Source organism: Eretmochelys imbricata, chromosome 10 (genome assembly GCF_965152235.1).
Source record: "Eretmochelys imbricata isolate rEreImb1 chromosome 10, rEreImb1.hap1, whole genome shotgun sequence".
NCBI lineage: Eukaryota > Metazoa > Chordata > Testudines > Cheloniidae > Eretmochelys > Eretmochelys imbricata.
In genome coordinates, this window is record NC_135581.1 from 29,964,518 (window position 1) to 29,979,414 (window position 14,897).

At 46.1% G+C, this 14,897-nt stretch overlaps 1 protein-coding gene across 1 annotated transcript in view; it reads right to left on the reverse strand.

Moving 5' to 3' along the window:
* LOC144271431 (syntaxin-binding protein 4-like) overlaps positions 1-14,897 on the reverse strand; it is a gene marked incomplete at its 5' end in the record, with an annotated part of 59,932 nt that overhangs the window by 11,142 nt on the left and 33,893 nt on the right. The window contains 6 exons of the mRNA XM_077828783.1: positions 4,807-4,923; positions 5,889-6,077; positions 10,152-10,217; positions 10,920-11,012; positions 11,829-11,956; positions 12,780-12,876. Of these exons, the coding sequence (XP_077684909.1) occupies positions 4,807-4,923; positions 5,889-6,077; positions 10,152-10,217; positions 10,920-11,012; positions 11,829-11,956; positions 12,780-12,876 (690 nt within the window). The remainder of the gene's footprint in view (positions 1-4,806; positions 4,924-5,888; positions 6,078-10,151; positions 10,218-10,919; positions 11,013-11,828; positions 11,957-12,779; positions 12,877-14,897) is intronic.

The following is a 14,897-nucleotide window of genomic DNA, read 5'->3' on the forward strand; positions in this document are numbered from 1 at the left end:
TCCAGGAGGAGGGGGATCCCCGCTGATACTGGTGAAATTCCCTTTTATTGGTCCCAGGAGGCAAAGAGTTTCCACTTGGCTCAGTAACAATAAATACCGAATTCTTTCCTGTTGCTGGAGAGGATGTCTTGCACAGCTGAGGAAGCAGTCAGTTCTAGAGCAGATGCCCATCCAAATATCAAGCTATGAGGTGGAGCACCTGTGAATTGGGATGTCTGATCTCACTGTTGTACTGTGTCAGCAGACTGGAGAAGGTGGGGATGGGAATTGGTGGACGGGTTGACAGACGAAGGAGGTTGGGAAACCAGAACTGTCTGGGCCAGTAGGGGGCGATCAGAATGACAGTTGCTCTGTCTCGCCTGATCTTGTGGAGTACTCAAGGTAGGAGCAGTAGAGGAGGGAAGGCATACTGTAGTTAATTTGGTCTGACCCAGAGAGTATGAGAGCATCACCCAAGAGTGGTGGCTGAGACATCCCCTGGAGCAGTACTTGTTGCATTTGCTGTTTAGGTGGGAGGTGAAAAGGTCTCTGGTTGGCATCCCCCATCAGCTGCTGAAGGTGTGAACTACTGAGCCATGGAGTTCCCACTTGTGGTCAATTGCAAAATGCATGCTGAGCAAGTTCGCAATCACTTTCGGTGTCCCTGGGAGACAGGCTGCGGAAAAGAGGATCTGGTGGGTGATGCACCAACTCCAGAGATGGACTGCTTCTGTGCATAAAATGGTTGATCTGATGCCCTCGTTTGTTGATGTAGAAAAAAGTGATGGTGTTGTCTGACATGATAAGAACCTGATAGGAATGGATGAACAGGAGAAAGGCTTAACATGCTTTCTTTACAGCTCGGAGTTCCAGGATGTTGATGTGCATCCTGGATTCCCAAGGAGTCCACATTCCCTGTGTCATGTGATCATCCATGTGCGCTCCCCAGCCTATGAGGGATATGTCAGTGATGATCATCTAGTCTGGGGAGGAAGGGAACCCCTACGCAGACATGACGTGGGTCTGTCCACCACTGGAAAGGTGAGAGTACCCTGTGGGGAACTGCCAGCATGAGGTCCATGGCATGACAGTTGGGAGAGTAAACTGGAGGCACTGAATGAAGACAAGCAAAGGCAGTGACGTATGTGCACAAAGCCATGTGGCCAAGGAGTGTCAGGCAAGTCCTCATTGTTGACAATGAGAGTTCCGAGTTCTCACAGCGTCTGGAACCTGTCCCTTGGTAGCTAGGCCTGTGCTGTGACTGAGCTGATGGTGGTCCCTATAAAGTCCAGAGATTGTATGGGGCCAAAGGTCAATTTCTCGATGTTGATACTGACTCGAGGGACAAAAGAAGGCCAAGCAACGTTGAAGTTGAAACTTGGGCTTCGTGCCTGGACTATGTGGCTAAGAACCAGTCGTTGAGATATGGAAATACCAAGACCCAGAAACATCTGATATAGGCTGCTATGACAGAAAAAACCTTGGTGAAAGACTCTGGGAATGGTGGAAGTTATTCTGAAGGGGAGCACCCTATATTGGAAATGGTGGTTGCCAACTGTCAATCTCAGGAAGCACCCATGGGCTGGATGGATATTGATGTTAAAATAAGCGTCTTGCATATCGAGAGTCATATAACACCTGCCTCTTTCTAGGGATGGGATGATCGCTGCCAGCAAGACCATTTGAAATGGGCTTGTGAATCAAGCAGTTGAGATGTTGGAGGTCCAGGATTGGTCTCTATCCACCTTTCTTCTTGGGTATCAGGAAGTAAGTTGACTAGCATCCCACCCCTTGAGATTCTGGGGGAATGCATTCTACTGCTCCCCATTGTAGTAAGGAGTTCACCTCTTGGGTGAGGATGCTGTCGTGAGAGTGGTCCCTGAGGAAACATCAAGAGAGGGGGTTTAGAGGAGGTAGCGTGACGAATTCGATCATACAGCCATGGTGGATGACATTCATCACCCATTTGTCCATTGTTATTGCACTCTGAGCTTGGAAGATGAGAGCTACATGACCCTCAAAGAGGGTAGGGTGATCATAAGGTGGTAGGAAAAGTGGTTGACAGCTCTGAAGGTTGACTCAGAAATATCTTTTAGCCTAGGGGTGGAAGCTGTGAGGTAGAAGCCTGTGATGTGGGTCCCAGAGGGTGGGATCTCTGGGGTTTCTGTCGCTTCCTTGGTGGCTCTTAAGATCTCTGATAGTAAAACCGGTGGGATCTGTAGCGATGTGTGGGTGGCGGGCAGTGGAACTTACACTTTGGGGGAGGCGAGTAAATGCCCAGCGAGCAAAGGGTGGTCCTGGAGTCCTTGAGGGTATGTACGGAATCATCCATCTTTTAATTAAGAAGATGGGATTCATCGAAGGGGAGGTCTGCAACAGTGTTTTGCATTTCCTGAGGAAAACCGGAAGAGTGGAACCAAGATTCCTTACACATATCTTTGTACGTAGCCACTGCCCTTGAAGAAATATCTGCCGCATCCACCACCGATTGGAGCGCTGTTCTGGCCACCAGCTTCCCTTCCTCAGATTGCCTGGAAACAAGTCCGGTCCTGTTGTGGGAGTCCATCAGCAAATTCCTCCAGTTTGCTGTAATTCAGGAAGTCGTATTTGGCTAGTAATGCCTGATAGTTCAAAATCCTGAACTGGAGTCTGGTTGAGGAAAAGACCTTATGCTCAAAAAGGTCCAAACACTTGCCTTCCTTGTCGGATGGTGTGGAGCATGGGTGGGGTTGTCTGGTTCATTCAGTCATTGCTTGGACCACCAGGGAGTTCGGGGGGTGGGGGGAGGACGGTTGGATGTGAGAAAAGAAACTCAGACTCCTTAGCCAGAACATAGTAGGCTTTTTCTGCCCCTTTGGGGGTAGGCGGGCACGTGGCTGGTGTGTGCCATACTGTCCTGGCCAGTTCAAGTATGGCATCATTAATAGGCAATGTGACTCTAGTTGGTGCTGGGTATCCTGAATTTCCTCTAGGGGAATGTGGAGTTCCCCCATGACTCTGCACTGTAGCTCTAGCAACTGCCTAAAGTTGTGTGGAGGTGAAGGGGACACCGTAGTCATTGCCTTCTCTGGGGAAGAGGAAGGGAATCTCGCTGTTTATGGCAGCACCCTCAGAGCCAGGCTGAGGGGTTCCTCCTCCAGGAACAGATCCAAGCGCCTGCTAGAAGGGGCCTTCAATGGGGAAGCAGGTGATTGCTCCATTGTGGATTGGGAAGGTTCTGAGTGGGGGTTTTGGGGCCAGGGCCCCAATAAGGCCAGAAGGCTGGATCCAGAGGGTGTTGAGGCGGTCCCCTTGGCATGGGGAACCAGTGGCTCCACGGTGGTTGGAGCGGAGGGTGTTGCCAAGATTGGGATAGCCTTCCCGAGTACATGTACGGTTGGTACAACATTGATGGTCCCTTTCCAGCGTCTAACTTATCACAGGATGAGAAGGTGGACTCCAGTTCCATTGGCGATACAGTCAGAGCCGGTGAAAGTATGTAGACTGTCGGAGCGGGAGGTAAGGGGTCTCGCAGTTGTGGCATAGCATGAGGGGGGGAAATAGTCTCCTTAAAAGTAGTGCGAAGACCCTGGGCTCAAACACTGTTCTTGATCTCCCTGGTGTTAGAGGTACCCTTTCTTTATTCGGAACTGGTTGTGGCGCTGCAGATTTCCCCGGAGCAGGCAGATCCTGCATCTTTGGGAGTACTGATGTTGACAGTCCCTGTGGTCCAGTGCCCAGGACTGCTGGATCACCTTGCTTGTGGGACTTCTTGTCGTGTCTATGTGGTTTAGAGCGCCCTCTGTCTCCCTGGCTCGAACTCATTGAAGGACCATCCACTTCCTTCGTTTTTGAGGAAGACTTATTCCAATCCTTATAGATATGGCTTCGTTACCTCCCGACTGGGCCCCAGCATGGGCTCCATGGTGGTGGTACTGCGGGTGCCAGATTTGGACTTGGTAGCAGGAGGCACACTCCCTCAGGTTTCAGGCCAATGTACGGGGGGAGGGGCGGGAGGTCAGTCCCCTGGCCTAGGTCCGAGTGAGGCCTCATGGCGACTTCCATGAGGTATTTCCAGAGGCGGGAAGCCCAGCCTTCTCGGGTATGGCTGGGGAAGGACTGGCAGATACTACACCTGGATGCAGCGTGAGCTTCCCCCAAGCAGTAGAGGTGGCGTTGGTGTTTGTTAACCAAGAGGGAACACGGGCAGGAGACACAGAATTTGAAGCCCAGTGTTCTCGGCATACTCCAGTACCTGCTCATGGGAACACAGGATGGGGAGGAGGGGTAGAGAAACAAACCCCTAATCTGTCTATGTTGCTCACTAAAACTAGGATAATACAACAATGTATTTAAAGGTGCATAAGAGATGAAGACACAGAACTTTCAGCAGTGGTGAGAAGGAACTGGAGATGTGGTCCCCACCCTTTATCACCTCGGATGAAACCAAGAGGCGAGCCTGGGCGCATGCCCAGACCAATAGACACTACCTTCAAATTCTCCAACTCGGGGCACATGGTACACATGCTAAACCCTCAGTGGAATACAATAGGGACCATCAGAATTCTGGGCCTAGTCCTTGGGCTTCTTGGGGGTTGCATACGAGTAAAAGAGGGAAGATTTTAGTCCCTTGGATATTCAGAGCTCCCACATGTGTAAGTTCTAGGGAGGTTTGTACTGAATAGGTTCTCCTGACACTAACAGAGGGCATCTTTCCAGGATCCAATGGAAGAATAAATGATCTAACATCTAGAACAGGAAGTGATTTTGACTGTCATGGTAACAGAAGGCAGAGTAAACTAGCTAAGGGCAGCTCCTATAGACAGTGGCCACATTTCAATACTTCACCTGCACAAACAGGAGCAGCTTCCTGTTGCAGATTTCCAAGCGCTTCCGCATGACTTCAGATTTCCGCAACTGGCCATCTGCCAGGGACAGCCGTCTTTTCAGCTCCAGAATGCCTCCCTGAGGTGGAAAGAAGGAGGTGGGAAGAGAAGGGAGATAGCGTCAGCCCACTTTAGGCTCTTGGAGGCACCAATTTAATGACAGGCTTGAAAACAGAAGCACATGGACAGCAAAGTCCTCAGTGATGACAGAACTTCCCACAGAGTGGCAATGGGGCTACATTCATACCAGCTGTTCTCAGGCTGCTTGGAAAAAAGACAGGGGCATGAACAGACTATGGGCTCCCACAGCTGCGACAAATAGGCCCAATTACAGGACAGAAAGGATGATGTAACTTTAAATTCCATTGAACCAGAAGAGAGACTTTCGGCAGGGGCAGAGCAGGTAGAAATAAAGTACTGAGCTAAAATATAGGACTGCCCTTCCTAATTAGGAGCAGTTGGCAAAGACACATCTCATGTCTACCGGTCTGTACCTTAATCTGCCTTAGTGTGGTCTCAGTCTGAGACCTGGCTCCCATGTGGCTCTCTCCGTTACTCATGATAGTTATGATCAGTTGGGTAGCAGTCCCTAGATTGAACCACCTGGGGGCTGGGCACTCTTAATGAAAGCCCCCCCATTCTGGAATCTGCTCCCCATGCTAGCCCACTAACCCAGTCATTGACCTTCAGGGCCTGGTACAAGACACATCTCTCTTCTGAGGTTTTTGCCTGAGTTTGGAGCTTAGGAATGGAGGGTGGGGTGAGATTCTCAGCTAGTGCACATGCAGCGTCCGTGGAGCAATGGCGATTAGCAGAGGAGCTAGCCTGGGTGTTAATTGTTGTGGAGGATGCCTTTTCTTTGGATCTGGTCACTGGAAATCACATTAAATATCAGCATGAGCCTTGGAAATCTGCTAGCCTCTGTTTTACAAATTACAATCAATCTATCAATAAAATGTTATTACAAAAGCAAGAGCCAGAGGCTTTTCCGACTGGTCCATTGAGTCCCCAGCCATCCCCTCCTGGGCCCTCGGGGTACATTACCTCTGCTTCAGAGACATGCTTTGTTTTCTTCCCTACCAGCTGAGTTTTCAGCTCAGTGATTTCAGCCTCGAGCAGGTGAATCACTTCCTCATAGTCCTGCTCTGCACTGTGGGCTTGCTGCTGAACCACCTCAGCCACCTGAAGCTTGCTGTGCAGGGTGCGGTTCTCGGACAGGAAGTCCAGCGCCTTCTGGAATCGGCAGGGAGAGTTTGTTAACACAGCATCCCCACCAGCCACCGATATCATATCAACTCATCAGCGTTCCTGGAGCTGCTCACAATAAAGCTGCTGCTGTTCTTCCCATGGTACCATGCAGAAAACCTTCATCTATTATAAATATTTTTTCTTTGCAACTTCCATGTCATTTGGCAAAGGGCTGGAACCCACACATGTATGCACCTTCCAGGGTATGTCTACAGTGCAATAAAAGAGTTGCAGCATGACTGCAGCTGGCCCAGGTCACCCAGATCAGTCTCTGGGGCTTGGACTGCAGGGCTTAAAATTGCAATGTAGATGTTGAGTCAAAAAAGTCCAGGACCTCCCTGGTAGCATTCTCTGAAATGCTTCCAGTTCCACAAGGTAGGCAGATTGCAGGGTCTCAATGCGTGGATGAGACGATGGTGTAGGGAGGAGGGGTTTCGATATATTAGGAACTGGGGAATCTTTTGGGAAAGGGGGAGCCTATACAGGAAGGATGGGCTCCACCTAAACCAAAATGGAACCAGATTGCTGGCACTGAATATTAAAAAGGTCGTAGAGCAGTTTTTAAACTAAGGGCTGGGGGAAAGCCGACAGGCGTGGAGGAGAATGTGGTTCGGAGAGAGACATCCCTTAGGGGAGGATCTATTAATGGAGATTCTCTATGTACTAGTAAGGAGGAGAGAATGGAAAATGATAAACTATGGGTAGGATCTGATGAGAAAATGTCAAATGAAAAAGAGTCCCATTCAATTACATCATATAATAGCAGACAGCTAAAAAATGACAAGTTTTTAAAGTGCTTATACACAAATGCTAGAAGTCTAAATAATAAGATGGGTAAGATGGGGAGTGGCACTATATGTGAAAGAAAGCATAGAATCAAATGAAGTAAAAATCTTAAATGAACCAAACTGTACCACAGAATCTCTATGGACAGTAATTCCATGCTATAATAATAAGAACACAGCAGTAGGGATAGATTACCGACCACCTGACCAGGATGGTGATAGTGACTGTGAAATGCTCAGGGAGATTAGAGAGGTTATAAAAATTAAAAATTCAATAATAATGGGGGATTTCAACTATCCCCCTATTGACTGGGTACATGTCATCTCAGGACAGGATGCAGAGATCAAGTTTCTTGATACCTTAAATGACTGCTTCTTGGGGCAGCTAGTCCTAGAATCCACAAGAGGAGGGGGAATTCTTGATTTAGTCCTAAGTGGAGCACAGGATCTGGTCCAAGAGGTGAATATAGCTGGACCACTTGGTAATAGTGACCATAATATAATTAAATTTAACATCCCTGTGGCGGGGAAAACACCACAGTGCCCCAACACTGTAGCATTTAATTTCAAAAAGGTGAACTACACAAAAATGAGGAAGTTAGTGAAACAGAAATTAAAAGGTACAGTGCCAAAAGTGAAATCCCTGCAAGATGCATGGAAACTTTTTAAAGACACCAAAATAGAGGCTCAACTTAAATGTATACCCCAAAGTTAAAAAAAAAAACATAGTAAGAGAACCAAAAAAGTGCCACTGTGGCTAAACAAAGTAAAAGAAAAGGTGAGAGACAAAAAGGCATCCTTTAAAAAGTGGAAGTTAAATCCTAGTGAGGAAAATAGAAAGGAGCATAAACTCTGGCAAATGAAGCGTAAAAATATAATTAGAAAGGTCAAAAAAGAATTTGAAGAACAACTAGCCAAAGACTCAAAAAATAATAGCAAAATTTTGGTTTAAATACATCAGAAGCAGGAAGCCTGCTAAACAACCAGGGGGCCACTGGATGATCGAGATGCTAAAGGAGAACTCAAGGACAATAAGGCCACTGTGGAGAAACTAAATGAATTCCTTGCATCAGTCTTCATGGCTGAGGATGTGAGGGAGGTTTCCAAACCCAAGCCATTCTTTTTAGGTGACAAATCTGAGGAACTGTCCCAGATTGTGGTGTCATTAGAGGAGGTTTTGGAACAAACTGATAAACTAAACAGTAGTAAGTCACCAGGACCATATGGTATTCACCCAAGAGTTCTGAAGGAACTCAAATGTGAAACTGCAGAACTACTAACTGTGGTTTGTAACCTATCATTTAAATCAGCTTCTGTACCAAATAACTGGAGGATAGCTAATGTGATGCCAATTTTTAAAAGGGGCTCCAGAGGTGATCCCGGCAATTACAGGCCAGTAAGCCTGACTTCAGTACTGGGCAAAATAGTTGAAACTACAGCAAAGAATAAAATTGTCAGTCACACAGATAAACATAATTTGTGGGGAAAAGTCAAAGATGGTTTTTGTAAAGGGAAATCACGCCCCACCAATCTACTAGAATTCTTTGAGGGGGTCAACAAGCATGTGGACAAGGGGGATCCAGTGGATACAGTGTACTTAGATTTTCAAAATCCTTTTACAAAATCCCTCACCAAAGGCTCTTAAGCAAAGTAAGCTGTCATGGGATAAGAGGGAAGGTCCTCTCATGGATTGATAACTGGTTAAAAGATAGGAAACAAAAGGTAGGATTAAATGGTCAGTTTTCAGAATGGAGAGGGGTAAATAGTGGTGTCCCCCAGGGGTCTGTACTGAGACTAGTCCTATTTAACATATTCATAAATGATATGGAAAAAGGGATAAATAGTGAGGTGGCAAAATTTGCAGATGATACAAAACTACTCAAGATAGTTAACTCCCAAGCAGACTGTGAAGTGCTACAAAAGGATCTCTCAAAACTGGGTAACTGGGCAACAAAATGGCAAATGAAATTCTATGTTAATAAATGCAAAGTAATGCACATTGGAAAACATAATCCCAACTATACATATAAAATTATGGGGTCTAAATTAGCTGTTACCACTCAAGAAAGAAATCTTGGCGTCATTGTGGATAGTTCTCTGAAAACATCCACTCAATGTGCAGCGGCAGTCAAAAAAGCTAACAGAATGTTGGGAATCATTAAGAAAGGGACAGATAAGAAGACAGAAAATATCATATTGCCTCTATATAAATCCATGGTATGCCCACATCTTGACTACTGCGTGCAGATGTGGGCATCTCAAAAAGATATATTGGAATTGGAAAAGGTTCAGAAAAGGACAACAAAAGTGATTCGGTGTATGGAACGGCTGCCATATGAGGACAGATTAATAAAACTGGGACTTTTCAGCTTGGAAAAGAGACGACTAAGGGGGGATAACACAGGTCTATACAAATCATGACTGGTGTGGAGAAAGTAAATAAGGAATTGTTATTTACTCCTTCTCATAACACAATAACTAGGGATCATCAAATGAAATTAATAGGTAGCAGGTTTAAAACAAACAAAAGGAAGTATTTTTTTCATACAACGCACAGTCAACCTGTGGAACTCCTTGCCAGAGGATGTTGTGAAGGCCAAGGCTATAACAGGGTTCAAAAAAGAACTAGATAAGTTCATGGAGGATAGGTCCATCAATGGATATTAGCCAGGATGGGCAGGGATGGTGTCCCTAGCCTCTGTTTGCCAGAAGCTGGGAATGGAGGACAGGAGTGGATCACTTGATGATTACCTGTTCTGTTCATTCCCTCTGAAGCACCTGGCATTGGCCACTGTTAGAAGACAGGATACTGATCTAGATGGACCTTTGGTCTGAACCTGAATGGCCGTTCTTTTGTATGTTCAGATTCGGGCAGGAGCCTGGCTCTGAAACCCTGCGAGGGGGATGGTTCTCAGAGCCCAGGCTCCAGCCCAAATGTCTACACTGTGAATTTTCAGGCCTTCAGCCCGAGCCCCAAGAGCCTGTCAATTGACCCAGGCTCTGAGACTCAGTGTCATGGGTTCTTTACTGCAGCGTAGACATACCCCAGAGAACATTAAAACAGAGCCTGCCTTTTGCACTTTGGCTAAAGTAATGGAAACAACAGGTGCAGCACACTTGAGAAGTGTGATTTTGCCCCTACCCTCACCCTCTACCCCAAGCAACCCTGCCTGTAGAAGGGCACATCTGGGCCTGATTTCTGTGGGTGCAATTGCATCCATGGAGCCTGGCTAATACCGCCACTGGACAATTCACAAGAAACCTCTAAACTAACCTGGTTCAGTCTCTGAAGTTCATATTCCATTGACTTCTTGCTGCTTTCCACCTCCTTCAGAAGAGACTAGGAGGAAGATTTCCAGTTGGTCAGGCATCATGTTTGACAGCACATTCACGCAGAAGAAAAGGCAACAAGGGACCACTGTGATCACCTAGGCTATCTCCTGAATAACGCAGGAAATAGGACTTTCTTGAATTAATTCACTAGAAGCAACTACGGACTTGCAGCTCTCCTCTATAACAGCCATATTTTTAGATGCACTCTTACTCTGCAACTGCCTTTCATTGGCTACACCTTGAAAAATGCACCTTCTCACCATCATGCTTTTAACAGCGGAGCTGCCAATATTAGGTTAGATCGGGAGGGTGGGGGGTGTATTTAGGTTTAATATGAGATGTGAATTATTTGTGTTATGTTTTGGATATTTTAAAAATATTTATTTTCTTCTATGGTTTTCCAGTAAAAAAGGAGTAACCATACCCTTTTGGCACATTAAACTTTTGTTTCAAGGAAAAAAACAAAGAAAGAACAAAAATGAAGTCTCGATGAGAGGAAGCACCGTACACATGTCTTCTCTGTAACAACCCACATTGAACTGAATGCAGAATGATTGCTGCCTCCAACAAATGCCTAGAAATGTACAGGTGTGATACACATAGAAGACCTGCCCAATTGTCACACTGTTACATCCACTATATTTGAATATTGAAACACTGAGTACAAAACGCCCAGGACAGAAAAACATGCTTGAAAGATAACCCTCACCTTCAGCCTTTGGACTTCCTGCCGCAGATCTGTCATTTCCAGTTGAAGCTGTTCCAGTTCCTCGCCATCGGTACAGCTGACGGAGTCAAAAGTCTGGAAGACATTGGTGCACACGGTGAGTGAGTTCGGCTTTTCTTCCACCACGAGCATGTGGTTACAACGCATGCATACTTCTGACATACCCCTACCAATGATTATTCCAAATAATTTTCAAAGACAGTTTGTGTTTTTACAAAACGACACAAGTGTCACAATAAATAATCTAATTGTGGTTTTGTATTCCATAGGAATTCAGGCTCCACGCCATGAGACAGCTGGACCAGTGGTTAATTCTCACTGTGTTACTGAAATGACAATAGCTGGAATGGATTCACCATGGCTAATTTTCCTTCTGTATCACCATCAAAGTGACATAAGATGGCAACTTTAGGCAATGAAATAGCTTGAATGGCTTTATTATGGTAATTTTTTCTTTTGTATGGCTAGAAAATTGACATCAGCAGCTTCCTTCAAACCATTATATAGGTTTTTTTTTTTAGTCATCAAGCATGTGAAGTCAGGTCTTTTATGGGATTTCCTTTAAGCTTTATGATTAAGGGATGAAATTCTAGCCTCTCTTTTCTATAACTAAAGTATAAGTGAAAGATAGCCCGTTAGTCTTTGCCTGCTCTGCTTTTTGGAGAAAGATAGCACTGTCGCTATTTTTTTCCACAGTTTACAGCTATCATCCAGACCAAGAATCCAGGACACAGCTACTTGGTCCCAAATCATATTATAGTATATCCCTTTCTCTTACACCAGCTCACAGTAAGACCCAGAAGGTCTTTGATGTGAAAGGAGCTTTGGAACCAAGGCAGGGTGCAGTAGGCTAGGAAGAGAAGCAAGAAACAGTATTTGGCTAAGGCTGACCAGAGAGTGAAAAGCAGATGTATCCAATAAACTGGCCACTTCATGCTGAGTGAAGAGCACAGAACTGGCGTCAAGGCCAGCCTCCTCCCGCTCATCTTGCAGCAGATCCCTGAGAGCTTGAAGAAAATCTATGGGGGGGGAAGAGCGAGAGTAGTCACAGTATGAAGAGAGAACCTGGAACTGAGTTTACACAGCCAACTTTCACAGAAGCAACAGATTATCCAGGAGAAGGTAATACATTTCATTTCCATCACTACAAACATTATAGCAAACCCAACCACCTCCAGCAGAGAGAAGGGTCTCTCTATCCCATCCCAAATCTCTGTACGTTGAATGCAGGGTCAATATGCAGTATGCTTTTGCTAGCCATGGTTTAGAGTCCTCTATGCCAATTTTCTAGAAAGCATTGCTTAGGATTAAAAACAAACAAACAAACAAACGAAACTCAACCACCTAGCATCAGAGAAACTTCTTGGAAGCAATGCTGAACTTCAGTGCAGAGACAAAGTAGTTACGTGACCAAACCTTAGGGGCCAGCAATTTCCTACCAGCCCACAGAAAGCAGGTTTGTCATTCTGTTTTTGCAGCTTCCTTTTGCCATTGCTCGTGAGCAGGCTGAAGGTTTGAGGAGAAGGGCCCTGTGCACTCCCTCTCTGTTACTCCCATTTTACATGTGGACCAGTTAGAGGCTTTTTCCTTGTGTGATTAGTTACTGAATAAATTGCATCTGAACTAAAACCTGTCTGGGCACCGAACCATAGGGTTAGAAGGGACCACAAGGGTCATCTAGTCTAACTCCCTGCCAAGATACAGGATTTGTTGTGTCTGTGTCTTTATTCTAGCTGTCACCTCACAGGTGGCATGTCTCACGTCCCAGAGCAGTCAATGGCATTATACCAGGGATGAAATGCGCCCTTGGTGTCATATTGCACATCGCAGCACCCTGCTCACCTCCATAGGCCACTGTTCCCTGCGAATCTGTGATCAGACTCTGCCGTAATTGCTTCCTCTTCTCCTCGGTCACATCCAGACCCAGATATTGCAGCACCTTTAAACAGGAGCAACAAGTCCACAGAATAATCCCCACAGGAATGCAAGTTTTCTGGAAGGAGTTGGGGGGGCGGGGGCAGTTTGAGCTGGATTTATCATCAAGTTCATCATCATTCACGCCATAAACATGACTTTTCATGGAGCAGGTCTGGCCTAGGTCTCCAAGTCACCTCCTCACCTAGATCTGGAACCATGTTGCATCTCTTCTGATCTCTTCCCATGAGCACGTCCTATAGAGTATGGGAAGATCCTCAGCTAATACAAACTGTCATCGCTCCAGTGAAACCAATGGACAATTTCCACCAGCTGAGGCTGTGCTGCTAAAAGTTCAACTTCCTTTCAGGTTCCCATTTACGCTCGCTCTCTCATTCCCCAGAATGAGTCTTCGGTGTGGTTAGAGCGTGCAAACAAGACAAGTCTCACTGCTTTTTCAGCAGAAGGCATTGTCATAATATTTTACACTTCCATAGGGCTTTCCAGTCAAAGAGCTACGTTGTTATTATTTATTGTTTCTTTAGTTTGTGTAGCAGACACAAACATTAATTAATCAAACCTCACTGCAGCAACACAGACAAATATACCCATGTTATTTCTATTTTACACGTGACAAGACTGAGGGACACAGAGACTAGGTGACTAATGCACGGTCCCATTCTGCATCGAGTCAGTGACAGAGCCTAGATTTGTAGCCATGTATTGTCCCCTTCTCTAACGGCTAGACACATGGGAAATCCCGGATTTTCTCAAGCTTGGAGAATCCCTTTTGTGGGAAATAAAATGGCATTCAGAAATACAGCTTTTAAAGTGCAAGGTAAAGTGTGCTATGCTCTTTATACATGAAGCAACTTTGTGTTAAAGCCAGAATAAGTAGAGACCAATGAGAAAATTCAATCCTGAATTCTAACGGAGAAGCATCATGCATTTCTAGCGGGAAACTTTGTGCCCACATGCTACATTCCTCATTTTCCTGGGATTCCAACCTGAAAAGGCAACTGCTTCGTCCACCATGAGGTGGCAGCAAACTCTAGCCTCTATGCCTGGAACAGTTGTGTCTTGCCTAGCAAGCTGTATCAGCTCCAACAGGAACAATAGAACCAGATACTCATGACAGTCGCTATACCTATCCAAAAGCCTGGGTGGGGAGATAACCTTGGGATGAGTGGTATATTTCTAGACTGTATCCATCACATTACAAGAAAATACAGTATGGGTGGGCAGGGTGCTCATATTTGATATAAAATGGTTGAGAATAAAGAACCCAAGGGACACTCTCAAGTTAATTAGGCCTCACCATTTAGTCACCAGTAAGTTCCAGTCCCCGTCCTTTGAAGAGGATTGGAATGTTTTGTTTATCAAAACACTTTAACTAGGAAAAAACCCACAACATCCTTTAGATCCTCAGCACTTCAAGCACAACTTGATACATTGTGATATTGGGCCTGATTCTTGCTTAGGGCTGGTCTACACTGGGAACTTACACTGGCATAGCTACATCTACATTTATACCCCTGAGAGACGTAGGTGTGCCGATTCAACCCCTGGTACAGACAACACTAGGATGATGGAAGAATTCTTCCGTAAATTTAGCTCCTGCCTCTTTGTAGTAAGGTAGATTACTTACCCTAACAGGTGAACCCCCTCCCATCAGCTTAGGTAGTGTCTACGCTGTAGGGCTACAGAAGCACAGCTGCAGCTGTAGCGGTTTCAGTGTAGATGTGCCTTTACACCAGGGGTCTCAAACATGCAGCCTGCGGGGTTATTTCCTGCGGACCGCCAGGCCCTGCCCCTCCCCCCCGGAGTTATTTCCTGAGGGCTGCCAAGCTCCCCTCCCTCCTCCTCTCCCCCAGCGCGCCGTGTCTGCTTTTCTGCCTACCTCCAGGCGCTTTCTGCTGCCAAACAGTTGTTTGGCGGCGCTTAGCGCTTTCCAGGAAAGAGCGGGGAGGAGTGGGGAGCCAGGCGCTCAGGGGAGGTGGCGGAGAAGAGGCGGGGCCGGGGGAGAGATTTGGGGAAGGGGTTGGA